General features: G+C 46.1%; 1 protein-coding gene across 1 annotated transcript in view; it reads left to right on the top strand.

Annotated features, from left to right (window-relative positions):
* LOC121534154 (heparan sulfate 2-O-sulfotransferase 1) overlaps positions 1-19241 on the top strand; it is a 70801-nt gene extending 51560 nt beyond the window's left edge. Inside the window, 7 exon segments of the mRNA XM_041840670.2 lie at positions 11292-11355; positions 11357-11522; positions 12695-12780; positions 14923-15061; positions 16805-16902; positions 17532-17689; positions 18540-19241. Coding sequence (XP_041696604.2) covers positions 11292-11355; positions 11357-11522; positions 12695-12780; positions 14923-15061; positions 16805-16902; positions 17532-17689; positions 18540-18766 — 938 coding nt within the window. The 3' untranslated portion in view covers positions 18767-19241.
* Positions 19242-24639: the final 5398 nt, after the last annotated feature.

Here is a 24639-nt window from a genome sequence, read left to right as displayed (position 1 = left end):
CAGTGATCTGGGCTCCAAAGAACTGGACATCACGACTGGAGGAGAGCGAAACAAGACAAAGTTCTTGAAAGATGAGTCACACAGGTTGGTTCCATTTGGAAAATGGGCAGTTTGTTTGGTCAAAAGCTTGGTTCATTTTGGGGACTCCTGTTCCTGCTGCGCCCAACCTGTGCACGTTTCACCAGTGATGTTGGTCTGTGCATCAGATGTGTTTTCAGGCCACGATAATGTGTGGACACATGTTTTCACTCATTTTTCACTCATTTATCAAAGCATTTTTGAAGATTCCTAGACTTCTGCTAAATCATTAGTCTTCTGGTCATTGCGGAAGGAAGGAAAGTACAGAGCCCCTACGGCTGGGTACAGGAAACAGAATAATTAGGCCAGAGCACAATATGTAAGGGATTTTTCCCTCCCTCTTGTTCTCTGCTCCCAGTAGTCTTCTGTAATTTCATTAAACTGTCTGTTCCCCCCCCCCCCATGCTATACAGTGGGAAGCGTAACACTCTCTAATTGGGAACAAGTATTAGAGAGGTCTTGTCTGGTGATTTGACAGGGTTCAGGGCAGGCTGGCAGGGATTGAGGAGGGAGGGGGTGAGGACGGAGTTGATGGAGGAGGAGGGGGTGGGGACGGGGTTGAGGGAGGAGGGGGTGGGGACGGGGTTGAGGGAGGAGGAGGGGGTGGGGACGGGGTTGAGGGAGAAGGAGGGGGTGAGGACGGGGTTGAGGGAGGAGGGGGTGAGGAGATGGGGGAGGAGAGGAGAGGTGAGGACTGGGTGAGACTGGGGTTAGCCCTACGCTAGTGTTCAGACATGGTGGGCTGTGAGATGAGATTTCATCAGAGAGGAAGCTTCTTAATTGGGATGAGTATTTCTGCCAGTGTTGAGTCAGAAGACGTATTCACTGAGGCTCTTTTTGAGATCTTCCTCTGGGAGGGAGAAGGACCAGGAAGAGGTTCCTGCTTTAGTTAAAGATGCTTTTAAGCATTGCAGTAGCCTAAACCTCATGCATCATCATGCAGGCTGGTGGCGTTTTGAGTCAGTCAGCTAGATATCGTGATGAGAGTGAGATGTTTCAGTGGAAACTGATAGATGCACAGATCTGTTGGCTCAAAATGCTAAACTGACTCCTAATTTCCCCAAGAGCACAATGTTGGTCGCCTGTTTCAGTCTCTATTTCTGAGGGTGCAGCACGGTGGTTGTGGTTTCACCAGTCTTTATGTTGGTGACATTGACTGTGGTTAGACTAGGTCAGGGATCGTCAGCGGCCCGCGGACTATTTTATTTTGCCCCCCCCAAAGTTTTCGGCGCAAAAATCAAATAAAAATAAAAAGTTAATATGTATTTATGACTTTTTTTATTTGGGGGGGGGGGGTTTGTTTTGTTAAACTTTTTGATCATAAAATAATGTAAAATCACTAGGAATTCAGGTAAATATAATTGTAATATAGGAAATGTATTTCCACTCATAGAGATGTGATCGTGTACCAATGTAATCAAGGTTAGAAATTATTATATTTTTGTCAAATACAGTATCTTGTTTGAGCTTCTTGCATCAAATTATTTATTATTATGTTCCCCCCCCGCCCCCCGACCACCCACTCCAAGAGAAAATCATCCCGCGGCTGAATCTAGTTGGGGACTCCTGGATTAGGTCATGCTGAGTGATGGGGACAGGTGGCTAGATGACAGCAGGGTGAACGGGTGACGTCCCAATGTGCAGCAGCTCCAGGTTTGGGACTAACATGGCATTTGTCCCAAACCATTGGATCAAAATCTTGTCAGAATTTGTCCTAAATTCACCTTGCTGACATGTCGGGTTTGTCTGGTGAATTGTGACCGCTGACCAGCTCTAGAAACATTAACTTAATAGAAAGCGCTAAAGTACATCTCCATGGAACCAAACAAATTTAAGGTATGTCTGAATAAACCAATAAATATGTCCCAAATGCAGTTAGTCCTGAAGTTTTCCATTTTCCTAAAGCAGCTGTGCTCTGTCCCAAAACAACTTTACAGTCACTGTGTTCACCAGTCACTGGGTCAATCAAAAGGACCAAGCGATTGTAGCCGTTTGTTCATCGTTGCCTGTCCACCTCCTCCCAGAATGCTGTGTGCTTATCCCCTTGTGTCCTGTGGTAGAGGGATAGAGGGTGTGTCCCAAACGTAAGGCTCTGTTAAAAGTAGTGCACAACAGCGCGCTACAACAGTATTGGGACAGTGACAAATGTGTTGTTGTTTTGGCTCTGTACTCCAGCACTTTGGATTTGAAATGATACAAGCTTGATGTAATCATTGCATGCTAGGAATATGGGACCAAAATATTAAACTTTTGACTACTTTAATACACATAAGTGGATTTGTCCCAATACTTTTGGTCCCCTAAAATGGGGGGTGGACTATGTACAAAACGTGCTGTAATTTCAAAATGGTTCACCCGATATGATTTGAAAATACCCTCAAATTAAAGCTGACAGTCTGCACTTTAACCTCATAGTCATTGTATCATTTCAAATCCAAAGTGCTGGCGTACAGAGCCAAAACAACTAAACATGTGTCATTGTGCCATTTTGGACGCAACCAGAGAGCGACACAGGTCGGGTATTTCCGGGTAGAGGGTACCTTTTATCTGACATCCCATGGAGGCCATTAAAAGACACGGTTCAGGGCAGCATCAAACTGCTCATGCAGAGAGGGAGAGAGGAAGCTACTTGTCCTTCCTGCTCAGTCTTTCATCTCTTCCTGATGATGACTGGTCTTGTTTGTCTCCTTACATTCTCCACTGTGGAAGTCAAGAGTAGGTCGATAGGTGGTCCACGGGGATGTTTATACCCATAAATCGGTTGAACTTAGCATAGAATATGGTAACGTTTTCTCTCTCTCTCTCTCTGCCTCTCTCTCTGCCTGCCTCTCTCTCTGCCTGCCTCTCTCTCTGCCTCTCCTCTCTCAATTCAATTCAATTTAAGGGCTTTATTGGTATGGGAAACATATGTTAACATTGCCACGGCAAGTGAAGTAGATAGTAAACAAAAGTGAAATAAACAATAAATATTAACAGTAAACATTACACTCAGAAGTTCCAAAATAACTCTCTCTCTGCCTCTCCTCTCCTATCTCTCTCTCTCTCTCTCTCTCTCTCTCTCTCTCTCTCTGCCTCTCCTCTCTCTCTCTCTCTGCCTCTCCCCTCTCTCTCTCTCTCTCTCTGCCTCTCCTCTCTCTCTCTCTCTCTCTCTCTCTGCCTCTCCTCTCTCTCTCTGCCTCTCCTCTCCTCTCTCTCTCTCTGCCTCTTCTCTCTCTCTCTCTCTCTCTCTGCCTCTCCTCTCTCTCTCTCTGCCTCTCCTCTCTCTCTCTCTCTCTCTGCCTCTCCTCTCTCTCTCTCTCTCCCCCTCTCTCTCTCTGCCTCTCCTCTCTCTCTCTCTCTCCCCCTCTCTCTCTCTGCCTCTCCTCTCCCTCTCTCTCTCTCTCTCTCTCTCTCTGCCTCTCCTCTCTCTCTATGCCTCTCCTCTATCTCTCTCTCTCTCTCTGCCTCTCCTCTCTCTCTCTGCCTCTCCTCTCTCTCTCTCTCTATGCCTCTCCTCTCTCTCTCTCTGCCTCTCTCTCTCTGCCTCTGCCTTTCTCTTTCTCTCTCTCTCTCTGCCTCTCTCTCTCTGCCTCTCCTCTCTCTCTCTCTGCCTCTCCTCTCTCTCTCTCTGCCTCTCCTCTCTCTCTGCCTCTCCTCTCTCTCTCTCTGCCTCTCTCTCTCTCTCTGCCTCTCTCTCTATGCCTCTCCTCTCTCTCTCTCTCTCTCGCCTCTCCTCTCTCTCTCTCTGCCTCTCTCTCTCGCCTCTCTCTCTGCCTCTCTCTCTTTCTCTTCGGCACAGATGTATGTTTTAGAGCTTGTTTTAATGATATTTTTGAATGGTCCAGATTTCCTTGAAACTCAAATGTTTGCCTTTTGTTAGCATTGAAGTGTAAGGAGTAGGCAAGTGGAGGCTATTCTATGAGCTCATCTGCAATAGATCACTGCTCGCTACTTCTTTATTCTTGATAAGGGAGTAGCACGGCTCGGCTCCAAATTTGATTTGTATCATTTCTCTGCATATCTGCTGACACAGACTTCTACTCCCGGTCGGTCGATTGTTGTTTTAATCAGGATCAAGTGTAGCGCAGGCCTCTTGAATAAACACACCTAATTGGTTGACTTCATATTTCACCGAGGCTGACTGGAACACTATAAGAAGGGGACTGCCTCTCTTGTCCTCCCTCCCTCCCTCCCTCCCTCCCTCCCTGGGTGCCATTTGAGATGCAGTCCATAACTCTAGATTCTGTAACTTTACTGCAGAGGAAACACTGATAGTCTTCCGTCAGCAACGTTGAAGACACTGGAATGTTTTGGGTTATGTGTGCCGCTCTCTGCTCACAGTTAACCTAAGGACAGAAACATGAGTTATGCAGCGTGGTGACTAAGGGCCAGGCAGAGTATAAGAATTGCTCCCTTTGGGCTAGTGTCAGACAGATGTCGCTGTTATGTTTTCTCCCTTGTACATGTTGATGTTTTCCTTGAGAGCGATTTTAAAACAGGATAATATAGGCTTGACTTTTGATGATGGAGACTTGTTCTGTACTTGCAAGTACAATACTGCATGTGCAAATAGCTAGAGAAATGTATCCACATTGAAATGCTGTTCTATAGCTCAGCGTTGTGGCTAAGGTTGACCTTTTTTGAACTTAAATAAATCAAAAAGAGGCGGATCGATAGCTGGACTCCACAACAGGGAGCTGACTGACTGTGACAGTGCCAGACGGTGTGGCCATCACTCTGGGCTGCAGTCCAAATGACACCCTATTTCCTATATAGTAGACTATTTTTGACCGGAGGCCATAGGGTGCGATTTGGGACAGGTGCTGCTGAGATGAGATGATATAGCAATATGATAGTGACCCATCTCTGGAATAGGTGATCGTATAACAGTGTCAGGCGTTTGTCAGGCTAGGTGCGTTTGCTCCACTCTAGGTAGGCCTGAGATGGCTTGCCTTGTTGTCACGGTCTACATACAGGGTTCAGAACGGTTGAGGAGAAGCTTCTCTAATACCTACTGTTCTTGGAGTATGTTGTACTGATCTGCACGACATGATACAGTCTCTATTATTTGGCTTCACTTAAGAGTTCAGACTGGTTTAACCGGGATTCCTCTCCATTACTGCCACAGTAAAAGCAGTGTTCCTTCCTTCCCATCTGTTCTCAGTGTCGGAAATACCCCACTCCTGATCCTGGAATGCTTTGCTACTTTATTGATTTACTTTGGACTTTGAGAACAGCATGCAAGTCTGGTGTCTCAGCCTAGATAAGGGAGAGTGGAGACTGAGAGACTATATTCCAAAGCAGCTCTCACACCTAAGTAGATTCATCACGGGTGTTTGTCTCCTGGAACTCTGGTGTTTTGTCTCCTGGAACTCTGGTGTTTTGTCTTCTGGAACTCTGGTGTTAGTCTCCTGGAACTCTGGTGTTTGTCTCCTGGAACACTGGTGTTTGTCTCCTGGAACACTAGTGCTACTCTCCTGGAACACTGGTGCTACTCTCCTGGAACACTGGTGCTACTCTCCTGGAACACTGGTGCTAGTCTCCTGGAACTCTGGTGCTAGTCTCCTGGAACTCTGGTGCTAGTCTTCTGGAACTCTGGTGTTTGTCTCCTGGAACTCTGGTGTTTGTCTCCTGGAACACTGGTGTTTGTCTCCTGGAACACTGGTGTTTGTCTCCTGGAACACTGGTGTTAGTCTCCTGGAACACTGGTGCTACTCTCCTGGAACACTGGTGTTTGTCTCCTGGAACACTGGTGTTAGTCTCCTGGAACACTGGTGCTACTCTCCTGGAACACTGGTGTTTGTCTCCTGGAACACTGGTGTTAGTCTCCTGGAACACTGGTGCTACTCTCCTGGAACACTGGTGTTAGTCTTCTGGAACACTGGTGTTTGTCTCCTGGAACTATGGTGTTTGTCTCCTGGAACTCTGGTGCTAGTCTCCTGGAACTCTGGTGCTAGTCTCCTGGAACTCTGGTGCTAGTCTCCTGGAACACTGGTGTTAGTCTTCTGGAACAATGTTGGTTGTACAACAGATGGGTCGTTTCACCAAGAATGCCTTTGATAATTTAAATATAAATTGCACCAATATAGAATTGTAAAAGCCTGTTATATTAAATGAAGTGCCCTTTTAATATAGACCACATGGAGAATTCAATAAATCAGATTTTTTATATGAATAAATGCTTGCTAAATTGCCAAAATTCAGAATTTTCACGTCCCTCTGTCAACCCTGTATCACGTCTAGGAAGATTTTAGCCCACTCCATCCCAAAATGTCTGCAGGTTTTCAGTCATTGTAAAGCCCTAGTTATTTTGTTGCTTTGACAAAGTCATTTCTGAAGATTATAATTTATTTCATGTGATTTAGTGATTCATTTACGTCTGTCCCTCATTTTAAGGTCAACCCTGTTACGTGAACTGAACACCACTTTAATATGGTGACACTTCATTTTATTCATATTTTTTTCTAAAGAATCATTGAACATCTAATGGTCAAATCAGCAGGTGATCTGGTTCTACTCTTTTTGGCCATTTTCTGGTGTTTTGTGGTGGAAAACTGAGCGAGTCGAGCATAACACGTCAACCCTGTTACCCATGGATAGACAGGCTAGAAATGTTTTAACAATTTCATTTTTGTTGTTGTTGGAGCTTGCATTCAATTGCCACTCCCTGTTGCACACAACAAGCTTCCATTCCCCCTGTCACAAGGGGATTTATGACTGATTTAAGGAGAAATTGTCAACCCTGTTACGGTCAACCCTGTTACTTTATTTGGCACTTAATAGGCACTTACTATAGTATTTTATTTATTTAACCTTTTGAGATGGGAAATCATATTTTTATGAAGTTGAACATGTTAAAATTAGACCAAGTTACACTTCTCAAAAGGCACTGAATTGGTGAAATGACCCAGACAGGCCCACCAGCAGGGAGCAGGATGCCAGGAGCATGCCCGCCAGCAGAGAGCAGGCCCGCCAGCAGAGAGCAGGATGCCAGCAGAGAGCAGGATGCCAGCAGGATGCCAGCAGAATGCCTGTCCTCTGAGACAGCAGCAGCGACAGAAGCACCCCAAACACACACACACACACACACACACACAGTGACAAGGCCATACCTGTAATTAACTCCCATCAGACTGTGACAATAGAAACAAACTTCACTTGTAATTATGCCTCCTCTCCTCAATGTTATCATCAAAGGCTTAATCACCTGGAAACGGGTTTGTGCGTTGCGAAGGAGCAGGTTGTTTTAGATAATTAAGCCATGCTAACGAGTGAAGATGTGCGGTGCTCGGCTCGCTGGCCTGATGAGCCTCACGACCACCCCCCACTCCCTCCTTTTTGATTTTCATTTTCAGAGAACATGCCTGCCTGCAGTAAGTGCAGTGCATAGTGTAGTGCAGAGAGTGGTGTGTAGAGAGCGCAGTGGAGTGTAGAGAGTGGAGTGCAGTGTAGAGAGTGGAGTGTAGAGAGTGGAGTACAGTGTAGAGAGTGGAGTACAGTGTAGAGAGTGGAGTGCAGTGTAGAGAGTGGAGTGGAGTGTAGAGAGTGGAGTACAGTGTAGAGAGTGGAGTACAGTGTAGAGAGTGGAGTACAGTGTAGAGAGTGGAGTGTAGAGAGTGGAGTGCAGTGTAGAGAGTGGAGTACAGTGTAGAGAGTGGAGTGTAGAGAGTGGAGTGCAGTGTAGAGAGTGGAGTACAGTGTAGAGAGTGGAGTGGAGTGTAGAGAGTGGAGTATAGTGTAGAGAGTGGAGTACAGTGTAGAGAGTGGAGTGGAGTACAGTGTAGAGAGTGGAGTGGAGTGTAGAGAGTGGAGTGGAGTGTAGAGAGTGGAGTACAGTGTAGAGAGTGGAGTACAGTGTAGAGAGTGGAGTATAGTGTAGAGAGTGGAGTACAGTGTAGAGAGTGGAGTACAGTGTAGAGAGTGGAGTACAGTGTAGAGAGTGGAGTACAGTGTAGAGAGTGGAGTGCAGTGTAGAGAGTGGAGTACAGTGTAGAGAGTGGAGTACAGTGTAGAGAGTGGAGTACAGTGTAGAGAGTGGAGTGCAGTGTAGAGAGTGGAGTGCAGTGTAGAGAGTGGAGTGGAGTGTAGAGAGTGGAGTGCAGTGTAGAGAGTGGAGTACAGTGTAGAGAGTGGAGTACAGTGTAGAGAGTGGAGTGCAGTGTAGAGAGTGGAGTACAGTGTAGAGAGTGGAGTGGAGTACAGTGTAGAGAGTGGAGTACAGTGTAGAGAGTGGAGTACAGTGTAGAGAGTGGAGTGCAGTGTAGAGAGTGGAGTACAGTGTAGAGAGTGGAGTGGAGTACAGTGTAGAGAGTGGAGTACAGTGTAGAGAGTGGAGTACAGTGTAGAGAGTGGAGTGCAGTGTAGAGAGTGGAGTACAGTGTAGAGAGTGGAGTGGAGTACAGTGTAGAGAGTGGAGTGGAGTACAGTGTAGAGAGTGGAGTACAGTGTAGAGAGTGGAGTACAGTGTAGAGAGTGGAGTACAGTGTAGAGAGTGGAGTGCAGTGTAGAGAGTGGAGTGGAGTGTAGAGAGTGGAGTGCAGTGTAGAGAGTGGAGTACAGTGTAGAGAGTGGAGTACAGTGTAGAGAGTGGAGTGCAGTGTAGAGAGTGGAGTACAGTGTAGAGAGTGGAGTGGAGTACAGTGTAGAGAGTGGAGTACAGTGTAGAGAGTGGAGTACAGTGTAGAGAGTGGAGTGCAGTGTAGAGAGTGGAGTACAGTGTAGAGAGTGGAGTGGAGTACAGTGTAGAGAGTGGAGTACAGTGTAGAGAGTGGAGTACAGTGTAGAGAGTGGAGTGCAGTGTAGAGAGTGGAGTACAGTGTAGAGAGTGGAGGGAGTACAGTGTAGAGAGAGAGTGGAGTACAGTGTAGAGAGTGGAGTACAGTGTAGAGAGTGGAGTACAGTGTAGAGAGTGGAGTACAGTGTAGAGAGTGGAGTGCAGTGTAGAGAGTGGAGTACAGTGTAGAGAGTGGAGTGGAGTACAGTGTAGAGAGTGGAGTGGAGTGTAGAGAGTGGAGTACAGTGTAGAGAGTGGAGTGCAGTGTAGAGAGTGGAGTACAGTGTAGAGAGTGGAGTGCAGTGTAGAGAGTGGAGTACAGTGTAGAGAGTGGAGTGGAGTGTAGAGAGTGGAGTGCAGTGTAGAGAGTGGAGTGTAGAGAGTGGAGTGGAGTGTAGAGAGTGGAGTACAGTGTAGAGAGTGGAGTACAGTGTAGAGAGTGGAGTACAGTGTAGAGAGTGGAGTACAGTGTAGAGATGGAGTGTAGAGAGTGGAGTGGAGTGTAGAGAGTGGAGTACAGTGTAGAGAGTGGAGTACAGTGTAGAGAGTGGAGTACAGTGTAGAGAGTGGAGTACAGTGTAGAGAGTGGAGTACAGTGTAGAGAGTGGAGTACAGTGTAGAGAGTGGAGTACAGTGTAGAGAGTGGAGTACAGTGTAGAGAGTGGAGTACAGTGTAGAGAGTGGAGTGGAGTGTAGAGAGTGGAGTACAGTGTAGAGAGTGGAGTACAGTGTAGAGAGTGGAGTACAGTGTAGAGAGTGGAGTACAGTGTAGAGAGTGGAGTGGAGTGTAGAGAGTGGAGTGCAGTGTAGAGAGTGGAGTGCAGTGTAGAGAGTGGAGTGGAGTGTAGAGAGTGGAGTACAGTGTAGAGAGTGGAGTGGTACAGTGTAGAGAGTGGAGTGCAGTGTAGAGAGTGGAGTACAGTGTAGAGAGTGGAGTACAGTGTAGAGAGTGGAGTGGAGTGTAGAGAGTGGAGTACAGTGTAGAGAGTGGAGTGGAGTGTAGAGAGTGGAGTACAGTGTAGAGAGTGGAGTGGAGTGTAGAGAGTGGAGTGGAGTGTAGAGAGTGGAGTACAGTGTAGAGAGTGGATTACAGTGTAGAGAGTGGAGTACAGTGTAGAGAGTGGAGTACAGTGTAGAGAGTGGAGTACAGTGTAGAGAGTGGAGTACAGTGTAGAGAGTGGAGTGGAGTGTAGAGTAGTGGGTGGAGTGTAGAGAGTGGAGTACAGTGTAGAGAGTGGAGTGGAGTGTAGAGAGTGGAGTACAGTGTAGAGAGTGGAGTGGAGTGTAGAGAGTGGAGTACAGTGTAGAGAGTGGAGTACAGTGTAGAGAGTGGAGTACAGTGTAGAGAGTGGAGTACAGTGTAGAGAGTGGAGTGCAGTGTAGAGAGTGGAGTACAGTGTAGAGAGTGGAGTACAGTGTAGAGAGTGGAGTACAGTGTAGAGAGTGGAGTACAGTGTAGAGAGTGGAGTGCGTGGAGTGGAGTGTAGAGAGTGGAGTGTAGAGAGTAGAGTGCATCAGTGAGTATGCAAACAAGCAGAGTGGGAGGCAGGAGCTGAGTGGAGCCTGAACGGTGCCTGGGGACTTAGTCTGTCTGCCCTCCACAGGCCCGTAGACAGCAGCAGCTCTTTTGATCCAGTGGTTTCTGAACTTCTGAGCCTTCTGCTGTGTATTCATTACCCAGTGTGTTCTCACTTAGTGTGTGTGTGTGTGTGTGTGTGTGTGTGTGTGTGAGAGAGAGAGAGAATTTTGATGCAGCAGTTTTTCTGAGCTCAGACTGAGCTAGAGATACAGATAGCATATAGACCCTCAGGTCTTAGACAGCTGTGGTGTGAACTGAAACAACTATCCCTCTGCTACAGTATGCTGGAGACATTTTTGGTCTTAGAAGGCTCTTAACAGAGAAACAAGCTTCACTTGCAGGAGGCTCTCGGGTTGATGTGTGGTGCCTTGGGAAGCTGTGATCAATAATGGAACCTGGTTATTTTATGCACAAGTGGGCATCCATCTACTGTAGAGGAAGGATGGGTCAATTACCAGCTTTGTGTAATTACACTGTCAGTTTGTACAGGGTCTAGCCACCAGCGGAACGTGTGAATCGTCCTGCCTGTGTTGTCGTCGTTGAAACAAGCCCGTCCTTCACCCTCTCTATCACCCTCTGTCACACCTTCAGCGAAAACACTGGCCCAAATAATTGACTAGCCTGGTTATCTGGAGGCACTCGTCATAGAAGATGGAAAGCAATTGTGTACATGTCCTGAGGCTCCCTCTGCTGGTACCCTGTGGCACTCCAGTCTATCCAGCAGTACACACACTGCCTTCATCATTTATCCCCCAGAAGCCCCCTTTTTTTTTGTATTGTGAAACCAGTTCATTGTATTGCTAACTAAATTGCCTAATGTTGGCACAATAAAGCTTTTCTGAGTGTGTGAATCTGAATTTCCCCTGCGTCTCCCTCCTGCAGAGCGCACCATCGCCAGACACGAGGTGATGGAGGTGGAGCGACGCCACACCCAAGATGGCGTACGGGACACGCCCGCTGGCAGAGGACGTGGTCATCATATATAACAGGGTACCCAAGACGGGCAGCACATCGTTCACCAACATCGCCTACGATCTCTGTGGGAAGAACCACTTCCACGTGTTGCACATCAACACCACCAAGAACAATCCTGTCATGTCCCTACAAGACCAGGTGGGGACGTAGCTAAGACCTGCCCTCTATAAAGAATCCTCCACAAGAAGCATCCACAAGCATTTAGTATTAAACAGGAGTATTAAACAGGAGTAGCATGTAGTAGAATGATGTCAGCATGATTTGGAGGGAAAGGAAGGATCCTTCAGTTTGAATCCCATCATGCACTTCACAAATGTCTTTGAAAACATTTCAAAAAGATAATTGCTAGGAGTCACTACAGTACTAGTTTGAGGATTTGGGGGAAACCTGCACACAAATAATAATAAATAATATATAATCTGATCTTAGTCTCTTTTAGCCCTCCTGCATATATTGACCCTGGTATTGCCTCATCAAGCCCCTGGTCAGACAAACAGTGTGGTTGTGTTCTGATAGCCCTGAAGTGTTTAGTCTGATCTTGATAACCCTGATGGGTTTAGTCTGGGTGTGTTCTGATAGCCCTGACGGGTTTAGTCTGGGTGTGTTCTGATAGCCCTGACGGGTGTGTTCTGATAGCCCTGACGGGTGTGTTCTGATAGCCCTGACGGGTTTGGTCTGGGTGTGTTCTGATAGCCCTGACGGGTTTAGTCTGGGTGTGTTCTGATAGCCCTGACGGGTTTGGTCTGCTTCTGGCTGTGCGTGTATATTACAGACTGTCACTGTGACTGCTGTTGAGAAAAACACAGAGAGAGAGAGAGAGAGAGAGAGAGAGAGAGAGAGAGAGAGAGAGAGAGGTGCCTTGGAGCCTCTGGCTAGAGCCGGGATAGTGTTATTTCTGTCTGCTCCTCTGCTCTGCCAAGGTAATAACCTGTCTGTTCTCACTGCAGTCTCTTCCCTGTGCAGACAATACGACGTGGGTGGGAGAATCTGAGCATTGTTAAAGTGTCACCTGCAGAGATGAGAGAAACTCGTGGCCAGAAGGGACTGTAGTGTTGATTTGAACATCAATCCAAATTCTTTTAGACGTATCTCTTTGCGTAAGAGAGTTACGCCAAAATAAGGAATAGTAAAATGGGAACCGTTTAACAAAACTTTTCAGTTTACAGAAGAAGAGGAAGGAAGGAGGGGATAAGTAATGGGGACAAGAGGGGAGTTGTTAGAAGTCTGTCTGTCTGTCTGTATCAGACATGCATAGACTTAGATGACAAACTAATCCGCTTGTGTGATGAGGACTCTGATTGTGCTTCCAGGTGCGTTTTGTCCGTAACGTGACGTCCTGGAGAGAGATGAAGCCTGGATTCTACCACGGACATGTGGCCTTCGTCGACTTCTCCAAGTAAAACCCTCCACAATCTTCATTACTTAAATTATATCCAGATGAGTAACGAACACATTTTATGTGACACATGAAAGAAGGTCTTGGCTTTTAGAATTGGTGGTTTAGTATTTATTAATTTACTTATTTGATTTTACTGCTATACTTGTATACTTCTCCTACTGTGTGATATCTTTGCTCTTTATTTTCTCATACGGCTGCTGCCACCTTGTGGCTGAAAGTGGAACTAGTCCTGTATTTGTTAAATGTGTTGAGCGTGAATCAAAAGCGCCAAAGAAGTTCAGCTACTCTTTTAGCAGTTCACTTCTAACTATTGTGATGAGGTATACTTCTATCTATTGTGATGAGGTACAGGTATACTACTCATTCAAGGGATTTTCTTTATTTTTACTATTTTCTACATTGTAGAATAATAGTGAAGACATCAAAACTATGAAATAACACATATGGAATCATGTAGTAACCAAACAGAGTATATATTTTATATTTGAGATTCTTCAAATAGCCACCCTTTGCCTTGATGACAGCTTTGCACACTCTTGGCATCCTCTCAACCAGCTTCACCTGGAATGCTTTTCCAACAGTCTTGAAGGAGTTCCCACATATGCTGAGCCCTTGTTGGCTGCTTTTCCTTCACTCTGCGGTCCGACTCATCCCAAACCATCTCAATTTGGTTGAGGTCGGGGGATTGTGGAGGCCAGGTCATCTGATGCAGCACTCCATCACTCTCCTACTTGGTCAAATAGCCCGTACACAGCCTGGAGGTGTGTTTTGGGTCATTGTCCTGTTGAAAAACAAATGATAGTCCCACTAAGCCCAAACCAGATGGGATGGCATATCGCTGCAGAATGCTGTGGTAGCCATGCTGGTTAAGTGTGCCTTGAATTCTAAATAAATCACAGACAGTGTCACCAGCAAAGCACCCCCACACCATCCTCCTCCATGCTTTACGGTGGGAAATACACATGTGGAGATCATCCGTTCACCCACACTGCGTCTCACGAAGACACAGTGGTTGGAACCAGAAATCTCCAATTTGGACTCCAGACCAAAGGACACATTTCCACCGGTATAATGTCCATTGCTCATGTTTCTTGGCCCAAGCAAGTCTCTTCTTCCTATTGGTGCCCTTTAGTAGTGGTTTCTTTGCAGCAATTTGACAATGGCCTGATTCACACAGTCCCCTCTGAACAGTTGATGTTGAGATGTGTCTGTTACATGAACTCTGTGAAGCATTTATTTGGGGTGCAATTTCTGAGGCTGGTAACTCTAATGAACTTATCCTCTGCAGCAGAGGTAACTCTGGGTCTTCCATTCCTGTGGCAGTCCTCATGAGAGCCAGTTTCATCATAGCGCTTGATGGTTTTTGCGACTGCACTTGAATAAACGTTCAAAGTTCTTGAAATGTTCCGTATTGACTGACATTCATGTCTTAAAGTAATGATGGACTGTCGTTTCTCTTTGCTTATTTGAGCAGTTCTTGCCATAATATGGACTTGGTGTTTTACCAAATAGGGCTATCTTCTGTATACCAACCCTACCTTGTCACAACACAACTGATTGGCTCAAACGCATTAAGAATGAAAGAAATTCCACAAATTAACTTTTAAGAAGGCACACCTGTTAATTGAAATGCATTCCAGGTGACTACCTCATGAAGCTGGTTGAGAGAATGCCAAGAGTGTGCAAAGCTGTCATCAAGGCAAAGGGTGGCTATTTGAAGAATCTCAAACATATAATATATTTTGATTTGTTTAACACTTTTTTGGTTACTACATGATTCCATATGTGTTATTTCATAGTTTTGATGTTTTCACTACTATTCTACAATGTAGAAAATAGTAAAAATAAAGAAAAACACTTGAATGAGTTGGTGTGTCCAAACTTTTGACCGGTGGTGTCTATTCCTAATTATTGTGATTAGGTATATTCCTAACTATTGTGATTAGGTACAGGTAATATCCTAACTATTGTGATTAGGTACAGGTAATATCCTAACTATTGTGATTAGGTACTGGTAATATCCTAACTATTGTGATTAGGTACTGGTAATATCCTAACTATTGTGATTAGGTACTGGTAATATCCTAACTATTGTGATTAGGTACTGGTAATATCCTAACTATTTTGCCCTCTGATTAGGTATGGGGTGAGAGGTAAACCTGTTTACATCAACGTGGTCCGGGACCCTATAGAACGCCTTGTATCATACTACTACTTCCTGAGGTTTGGAGATGACTACAGGCCTGGTCTTCGACGGAGAAAACAAGGCGACAAAAAGGTATTGTTCCATACATATAAGATACTTGTTTTCTATGGTGTTTTTAAGATTTCTTATGAACCTAGTGAGTGTCTGTGTAGCTCTTATTTCTGACATGCTTGTGTGTGTGTCTCTCTCTCTCTCTCTCTCTCTCTCTCTCTCTCTCTCTCTCTCTCTCTCTCTCTCTCTCTCTCTCTCTCTCTCTCTCTCTCTCTGTCTTTGTCTCTGTCTCTGTCTCTCTCTCTCTCTCTCTCTCTGTCTTTGTCTCTCTCTCTCTGTCTCTCTGTCTCTCTGTCTCTCTGTCTCTGTCTCTCTCTCTCTCTCTCTCTCTCTCTCTGTCTCTCTCTCTCTGTCTCTCTCTCCCTCTCTCTCTCTCTCTCTCTCTCTCTCTCTCTCTCTCTCTCTCTCTCTCTCTCTCTCTCTCTCTCTCTCTCTCTCTCTCTCTCTCTCTCTCTCTCTCTCTCTCTGTCTCTCTGTCTCTGTCTCTCTCTCTCTCCTCTCTCTCTCTCTCTCTGTCTCTCTCTCTCTCTGTCTCTCTGTCTCTGTCTCTCTCTCTCCTCTCTCTCTCTCTCTCTCTCTCTCTCTCTCTCTCTCTCTCTCTCTCTCTCTGTCTTTGTCTCTCTCTCTCTGTCTCTCTGTCTCTCTGTCTCTCTGTCTCTGTCTCTCTCTCTCCTCTCTCTCTCTCTCTCTGTCTCTCTCTCTCTCTGTCTCTCTCTCTCTCTGTCTCTCTGTCTCTGTCTCTCTCTCTCCTCTCTCTCTCTCTCTCTCTGTCTCTCTCTCTCTCTCTGTCTCTCTGTCTCTCTCTCTCTCTCTCTCTCTCTCTCTCTCTCTCTCTCTCTCTCTCTCTCTCTCTCTCTCTCTCTCTCTCTCTCTCTCTCTCTCTCTCTCTCTCTCTCTCTCTCTCTCTCTCTCTCTCTCTCTCTCTTGTCTCTCTCTCTCTCTCTCTCTCTGTCTCTGTCTCTGTCTCTGTCTCTCTCTCTCTCTCTCTCTCTCTCTCTCTCTCTGTCTTTGTCTCTCTCTCTCTGTCTCTCTGTCTCTCTGTCTCTGTCTCTCTCTCTCCTCTCTCTCTCTCTCTGTCTCTCTCTCTCTGTCTCTCTCTCTCTCTCTCTCTCTCTCTCTCTCTCTCTCTCTCTCTCTCTCTCTCTCTCTCTCTCTCTCTCTCTCTCTCTCTCTCTCTCTCTCTCTGTCTCTGTCTCTGTCTCTGTCTCTCTCTCTCTCTCTCTCTCTCTCTCTCTCTGTCTTTGTCTCTCTCTCTCTGTCTCTCTGTCTCTCTGTCTCTCTGTCTCTGTCTCTCTCTCTCCTCTCTCTCTCTCTCTCTGTCTCTCTCTCTCTCTGTCTCTCTCTCTCTCTGTCTCTCTGTCTCTGTCTCTCTCTCTCCTCTCTCTCTCTCTCTCTGTCTCTGTCTCTCTCTCTCCTCTCTCTCTCTCTCTCTGCTCTCTCTCTCTCTCTCTCTCTCTCTCTCTCTCTCTCTCTCTCTGTCTTTGTCTCTGTCTCTGTCTCTCTCTCTCTCTCTCTCTCTGTCTTTGTCTCTCTCTCTCTGTCTCTCTGTCTCTCTGTCTCTCTGTCTCTGTCTCTCTCTCTCCTCTCTCTCTCTCTCTCTGTCTCTCTCTCTCTCTGTCTCTCTCTCTCTCTGTCTCTCTGTCTCTGTCTCTCTCTCTCCTCTCTCTCTCTCTCTCTGTCTCTCTCTCTCTCTGTCTCTCTGTCTCTGTCTCTCTCTCTCTCTCTCTCTCTCTCTCTCTGTCTCTCTCTCTCTGTATGTTTCAGACCTTTGATGAATGTGTGTCAGCAGGGGGTTCTGACTGTGCCCCTGAGAAGCTGTGGCTCCAGATCCCATTCTTCTGCGGACACTACTCAGAGTGCTGGTGGGTACCAACGTGGCTGCCAGTGCTGGTGGGTACCAACGTGGCTGCCAGTTCTGGTGGGTACCAACGTGGCTGCCAGTTCTGGTGGTTACCAACGTGGCTGCCAGTTCTGGTGGGTACCAACGTGGCTGCCAGTTCTGGTGGGTACCAACGTGGCTGCCAGTTCTGGTGGTTACCAACGTGGCTGCCAGTTCTGGTGGGTACCAACGTGGCTGCCAGTGCTGGTGCGTACCAACGTGGCTGCCAGTTCTGGTGGGTGCCAACGTGGCTGCCAGTTCTGGTGGGTACCAACGTGGCTGCCAGTTCTGGTGGTTACCAACGTGGCTGCCAGTTCTGGTGGGTACCAACGTGGCTGCCAGTGCTGGTGCGTACCAACGTGGCTGCCAGTTCTGGTGGGTGCCAACGTGGCTGCCAACACTCAGACCCACTCATCCCCATTGCACCGGCTGGGGCTTAGGGGTCTTTGGACTAGTTTAGTCACTGTGTTACTAATCAGAACACATTTGATGACGTAATGATTAGGTCATCTGTTGTCATTAAACGGCGTGTAAACCACAGATATCCCATTAAATGAGTATTCTAAATGTAATGATACAGTGTGAACTATGTGTTGTGTGTGTGTACAATAGGAACGTGGGTAGCAGGTGGGCCCTGGAGCAGGCCAAGTACAACCTGCTGAATGAATATCTGCTAGTAGGGGTGACAGAGGAGCTGGAGGACTTTATCATGATGCTGGAGGCAGCCCTACCGCGCTTCTTCAAGGGTGCCACAGACCTCTACAAAACAGGTACTGTACTGGCACATAATGTATCCTGGTTCGTCTCACTTAACCTCAGCAGCTAAACCCTGACCCTTAGTGTTCTTGCCTTCTCTCCGTGGCACCACGTCCGTCCTGACACGCTCCTCCTGACAGACCCTGGTCTGCAGCCCCACTCTGCTATTTTCCTGGTAACAGCATTTAGTACACTTGGGCAGACTAACCGAGTATTTAGTACACTTGGGCAGACTAACCGAGTATTTAGTACACTTGGGCAGACTAACCTACTATTTAGTACACTTGGGCAGACGAACCAAGTATTTTGTTCACTTGGGCAGACTAACCGAGTATTTAGTACACTTGGGCAGACTAACCTACTATTTAGTACACTTGGGCAGACTAACCTACTATTTAGTACACTTGGGCAGACTAACCTACTATTTAGTACACTTGGGCAGACTAACCAAGTATTTAGTACACTTGGGCAGACTAACCTACTATTTAGTACACTTGGGCAGACTAACCAAGTATTTAGTTCACTTGGGCAGACTAACCGAGTATTTAGTACACTTGGGCAGACTAACCTACTATTTAGTACACTTGGGCAGACTAACCGAGTATTTAGTTCACTTGGGCAGACTAACGTACTATTTTGGTGAAAACATCCCTCTCCTTCACTTGGGCAGGCTAAGTGAAGGAGTAGCCTGTTGGAAAGACCGTAAATGTGTTTAGCCAGTTGTAGAAGCCGCACACATCTGTTGCCAGATACTCCATAAACCCTAACTTGATCCTCTCTTGTCCCCGTGTGTTCCCAGGTAAGACTAGTCTGTCAGATAGCTAGACCCTAACTTGATCCTCTCTTGTCCCCGTGTGTTCCCAGGTAAGAAGTCCCACCTGCGGAAGACCACAGAGAAGAAGCCACCCACCAAGGAGTCCATCGCCAAGCTGCAGCAGTCGGACATCTGGAAGATGGAGAACGAGTTCTATGAGTTTGCCCTGGAGCAGTTCCAGTTTGTCCGGGCCCACGCCGTCCGGGAGAAGGACGGGGAACTCTACCTGCTGGCCCAGAACTTCTTCTACGAGAAAATCTACCCCAAAGGGAACTAGGCTGGAACTGGGCTAATATCAGGCCAGGGGGATGTTGATGAGGTCTGGGCTAATATCAGGCCAGGGGGGATGTTGATGAGGTCTGGGCTAATATCAGGCCAGGGGGATGTTGATGAGGTCTGGGCTAATATCAGGCCAGGGGGGATGTTGATGAGGTCTGGGCTAATATCAGGCCAGGGGGATGTTGATGAGGTCTGGGTTAATATCAGGCCAGGGGGGATGTTGATGAGGTCTGGGTTAATATCAGGCCAGGGGGATGTTGATGAGGTCTGGGTTAATATCAGGCCAGGGGGGATGTTGATGAGGTCTGGGTTAATATCAGGCCAGGGGGATGTTGATGAGGTCTGGGTTAATATCAGGCCAGGGGGATGTTGATGAGGTCTGGGTTAATATCAGGCCAGGGGGGATGTTGATGAGGTCTGGGTTAATATCAGGCCAGGGGGATGTTGATGAGGTCTGGGCTAATATCAGGCCAGGGGGGGATGTTGATGAGGTCTGGGTTAATATCAGGCCAGGGGGGATGTTGATGAGGTCTGGGCTAATATCAGGCCAGGGGGATGTTGATGAGGTCTGGGCTAATATCAGGCCAGGGGGATGTTGATGAGGTCTGGGCTAATATCAGGCCAGGGGGATGTTGATGAGGTCTGGGTTAATATCAGGCCAGGGGGGATGTTGATGAGGTCTGGGTTAATATCAGGCCAGGGGGATGTTGATGAGGTCTGGGCTAATATCAGGCCAGGGGGATGTTGATGAGGTCTGGGCTAATATCAGGCCAGGGGGGATGTTGATGAGGTCTGGGTTAATATCAGGCCAGGGGGGATGTTGATGAGGTCATATACTCTACTGTCTGTGTTAGTTCAGATGGCAGAGCTGCACCAATATTCACCCTGTTACACACACGTTGCAGAATGCCATCGTAAACAGTCATTTGGATGAACTCTGCTCTGGTTGTCAGCGTCTGACCTGTGTGGATGGGAACCTACTGTGTAGCTGTACTGTAACGGGGGAATAGGGAAATACTGTGCTGGTTTCATTGGTTCCTTGTTCTTCACTGTAGCTGTTGACTTCTACAAGATGTTTGAACAGGTCTCAGATCCAACTTTGTGTCCTGTACTTCTCTGTAGCTGGTCACTTCTACAGGTTATTTAAGCCAGATCCAACTTTGTGTCCTGTACTTCTCTGTAGCTGGTCACTTCTACAGGTTATTTAAGCCAGATCCAACTTTGTGTCCTGTACTTCTCTGTAGCTGGTCATTTCTACAGGTTATTGAAACCAGATCCAGCATGGCGGATTTATCAGGGCCCCTATAGACACGCAGGTCAGAGGTCAATAAAACCCCCTTTAACTAACCACAACCACATCGGAAGACGTCCAGCAAAAGCTTTTGAGTCTTTTTTACGTTTATTTTTATTTTTTATAAAAGAACATATGAGAAGGTCAATTCAAAAGAAAAAGAAAACGGGAGTATGTTTTGATCTGTAGTACATAACTTCAGATCAAAGAGTCAGAAGGACAGATTGCTGGCTCATGCCTAAACTGGGTGACTGTGAAAGGGAGATACGGTACTAACAAGGGGGAAAGGTTACTCACTAAACATATCTGCTGTCGAGAGTGGCTTCAGCTCAGTGGGATGCTGCTAGTACTGTGTGTTTTAAGGGATGTCGTTCATCTACATTGTGTGTATATATTTAGCCAGATCCATTGTTAACGGTTTACAGACTGAACACATGAGAGGAAAGGGAAAATATATCTACAGTACATAGTGTATTTACACACTACATATCTGATGCACTGGACCAAATGGTTGGGAAGACTTCTCTGAAGTACTGGAACAAATGGTTGGGAAGACATATATATGATGTACTGGACCAACTGGTTGGGAAGACATCTGAAGTACTGGACCAAATGGTTGGGAAGACATCTGAAGTACTGGACCAAATGGTTGGGAAGACTTCTCTGAAGTACTGGACCAAATGGTTGGGAAGACTTCTCTGAAGTACTGGACCAAATGGTTGGGAAGACTTCTCTGAAGTACTGGACCAAATGGTTGGGAAGACTTCTCTGAAGTACTGGACCAAATGGTTGGGAAGACATCTGAAGTACTGGACCAAATGGTTGGGAAGACTTCTCTGAAGTACTGGACCAAATGGTTGGGAAGACTTCTCTGAGCATTGTACCTTTTGGTTGTCTGTAACATTAACATCTAGTAATTTGTAGCCCACAGAGAAAACATTTATCAGATTTTATAAGATAAATCTCCATACTGTTTTTATCGACTGATGTCCCTCACATGTTAATCACCGCACATCCTAAATGTGTGTCATTCATCAGTTTGTTGGGATTGTCTGGATAATTAACACGTTTTTAGCCCGAGGTTTAGAATGCAGCAGCAGTATGTTGCTGTGACTCAACGTGTGCTGATACAAGGTTTACCAGAAATAACAGACTTACCCCAGCCAGTCCCAAATTGCTGTCTACCCCTCTCCCTTGGCCCTAACCCTTTAATGTTTGCAGATCAGAAGGGTCTGGTTAGCTATACGCAGTGGTAAATCGCCCACCATGTTGCATACACCTTAGAGATCTACAGACATGGAAGTGTTGGTTCCCATGGGGAAAAGAGCAAATCGGGAACGTCTAGTCACATGTTTAATGCCTAAGAATGTTTTTGGTAACGGGGTCAAGCTCGTTAGGGAGAGAGCTACACTAAGAAGAGAAAAACATCAGAGGCTTGTTAGTGCCTTCATCACAACATTGTGTCTGTTTCCCCAAATAACACCCTATTCCCTATGTAGTGCACTACTGTTCACCACTGCACTATGGGCCCTGGGTCTAAAGTAGTGCACTACAGAGGGAATAGGGTGTCATTTGGGATGCATGATTATACAAGACCCCCCCCCTAAGCCACTTTTTGATATCTCATGTCATCTTCCCGTTCACTTTGTTCCGAGTGTTGCGCTCGTTCATTTGGCACCTTTATCTGTTCAACTGCCAGTATACCGTTTCTTTGTTTTTGTTTTTTCAAATTCATTTCTTATTATAAACAACCTTAAAACATTTGAAATAAATACTTAACCGTGTCACATTTTCCACCGGCCTTCTGTTTTAAGTGTAAACTTAGATTAATTAAAGATGTCCTCCAGCGATTTTTGAACTTTTCCTGTTGAAAAGCGATATCCCAAGAATAAAAACGGTAAAGTACAAGGGTAAAACATTTTTTGGGGGAGTAAAATTGTGGTTTTTTTTTTAGACCACTGCAAACTTCAAGGTTAAGGCTACTGCAAACTACAGCTGTAACCAATGTGTTTATGCAATGCTTGATTGATTTGACTTTAGCTCACTTACCTGAGAGGTACTTCTATTCTCTTATATTGCTTAATGCTTACTGGCTTGTCTTTTGACTCTTTCCTGTTGAATTTACATCAAGGATATGCTAAAAGGCTGTAAGCCATTCTTGTTGTATAGCCTTTCTCCAGGTGCAGGAAAAAGACCCCCGGTCAAACAGTGGCATTATCTTTTTAAACCACTGTTTTGAACAGAGTGACGTTGATAAGGATTCAACCTCAAGCTAGCTAAGCTTAAAGAGAGGATGTTGTCTACTGGAAATGGATGGCGACAGAACAACAACAGTAATAATAGCCTTATTTAATCACTATGGAAACAGTAGCCGTCTATAAATGCACACCAAGGTCATAAGAAATAAACCTGAACTTTAAAAATCATAATTTTTTTTAATAGAAGAGGCAAACATCGGGATCTTATTAACAATAATAGCCTTGAATATTATGAGTATGATCTGGGTGAGATGGTCTGCTGAAGAGGGCGTTGGTGACACCTCCTCCTGCACCGTCTGTGCCACACCCAGGGGAAAGGTGGAGGGGTGAAGTTGTCCCTAGATACCGATCTTGGGTCAGTTTAGCATTTTCCCCACTAATGGATAAGGTTAGGATTTGGAGGAGGGGAGACTTATCCTAGACCTGTAGCTAGTGGAGTACCTAGCTTCGCCCAGCAGTGGGAACGTGCCAGTGGTCCCCCACTCCCCAGGCCTATAGGCCCAGCACAGAGGCCCCAACCAATCTCATGCTCTCACTGTGGCCAGCAACACAGGGAGAGCATCCCAAACGGCACCCTATTCCCTACATAGTGCACTACTTTTGACTAGGGCCCATAGGGCTCTGGTCTAAAGTAGTGCACTATGTAGGGAATAGGGTGCCATTTGGGGGGGTGGGCGGGGGTAGAACATTCACAAGGAGAGCCAGCCCTTCCATCTCAGAACTCAATTACCAGTTTAGCTGTAGGCAACATGGAGAGTTGGTTGTGTTCATTAACTAGATCCAGTAGGATAATTACTGCTTCTCAATTAAAATACTGTCTCTCTCTCTCTACAGTGTATCGATCTCAGCTGGTGAGCTCTCTGAAGGTTAATAGGGAACAGCAAATTACAGAAGTGAATGTTTCCATTATGTTTTTATGTTGGTGATGACGGGTTTATTTTGGGGTGTTTTTATTATTTCAGTGTTTTCAATGATTGATAGTTTTTTTTTTTGTGATTTAATGATAGTGATATTGATCTGCCGTTTTTGCTGTTTGGCTTTTTTGTTTTTATAACAAATCATGCTTTTCTTTATGTTTTATATAATGCTAAAATAACATCCCCCCCATTCAACTGTCACATATGACTGGGAGTTATAGTCTTCTTGGACAGCCTCCTCTTATTTAGTCAATCTGAGTCCTGTAAATAGCCACGATTGTTCTGGTTACTTGATATGGTAGCTGATTTGATCCTGGGTGCTGTGATTTAATGCTCTCACCATTCCATTTAAGCTGCCTTTTACTGATCTTTAGTCTTTTCGCCACTAGAGGGCGCTAAGACACCACTGAACCCTTCACACACAACCCTGTTCATTCTCTCAGCTCGTCTGCTTTCACCCGGGAACTGTTCACTGGTCTGCTCACCAGCGGACCCCATTAATGCACCTGTACAGAGCAGAGCCAAATGGGACAAACTAATAGGGGTATCACCATTAAGAATACAGATGGAGCCATTACAGCTCAATTGGCTCTGGGCCCTAATGGAGACCGCTATAAATAGGTATATCTTCTTGGTCTTGGACAATTTGTGCTGCTGCAGTCTCAGGGCATTGCATAACGACACCGCTCTATTTAATCCAGGGTTTTACGCGTAAATGGTTGTTCCCATGGCGTCGCTACTTTATTGTAAAAGGACGTTTTTTTAAGGGACCTACTCACAGCGGCAGCAGCAGCATCTCACCTCTTCACAAACCAGGACCTGAGCTTAACTAAACCGGTGGGTTCAAAAAACAATGCGACTTCTCCAGGCATTTAACATTATTGCTATTACAGCGATTTACTGTGATTGAAAAGACCTTCCATTGATCTTTAATGGAACACGTGATCCTATTAGTTAATTTGCTCCAGAGCAGTGACCTCATTCGGCTGATGACAGTTGGCCTGACTGTTAGCCGCTAGCTATGTAGCCGTAACCCTCTGGACTATTCTAGCTATGTAGCCGTAACCCTCTGGACTATTCTAGCTATGTAGCCGTAACCCTCTGGACTATTCTAGCTATGTAGCCGTAACCCTCTGGACTATTCTAGCTATGTAGCCGTAACCCTCTGGACTATTCTAGCTATGTAGCCGTAACCCTCTGGACTATTCTAGCTATGTAGCCGTAACCCTCTGGACTATTCTAGCTATGTGGCCGTAACCCTCTGGACTATTCTAGCTATGTAGCCGTAACCCTCTGGACTATTCTAGCTATGTAGCCGTAACCCTCTGGACTATTCTAGCTATGTCCCATACCGTAACCCTCTGGACTATTCTAGCTATGTAGCCGTAACCCTCTGGACTATTCT

Source organism: Coregonus clupeaformis, chromosome 20 (genome assembly GCF_020615455.1).
Source record: "Coregonus clupeaformis isolate EN_2021a chromosome 20, ASM2061545v1, whole genome shotgun sequence".
NCBI classification, from domain to species: Eukaryota; Metazoa; Chordata; class Actinopteri; order Salmoniformes; family Salmonidae; genus Coregonus; species Coregonus clupeaformis.
The sequence above is the reverse complement of the archived record's forward strand: the minus strand, read 5'-3'. Positions and strand labels throughout refer to the sequence as shown.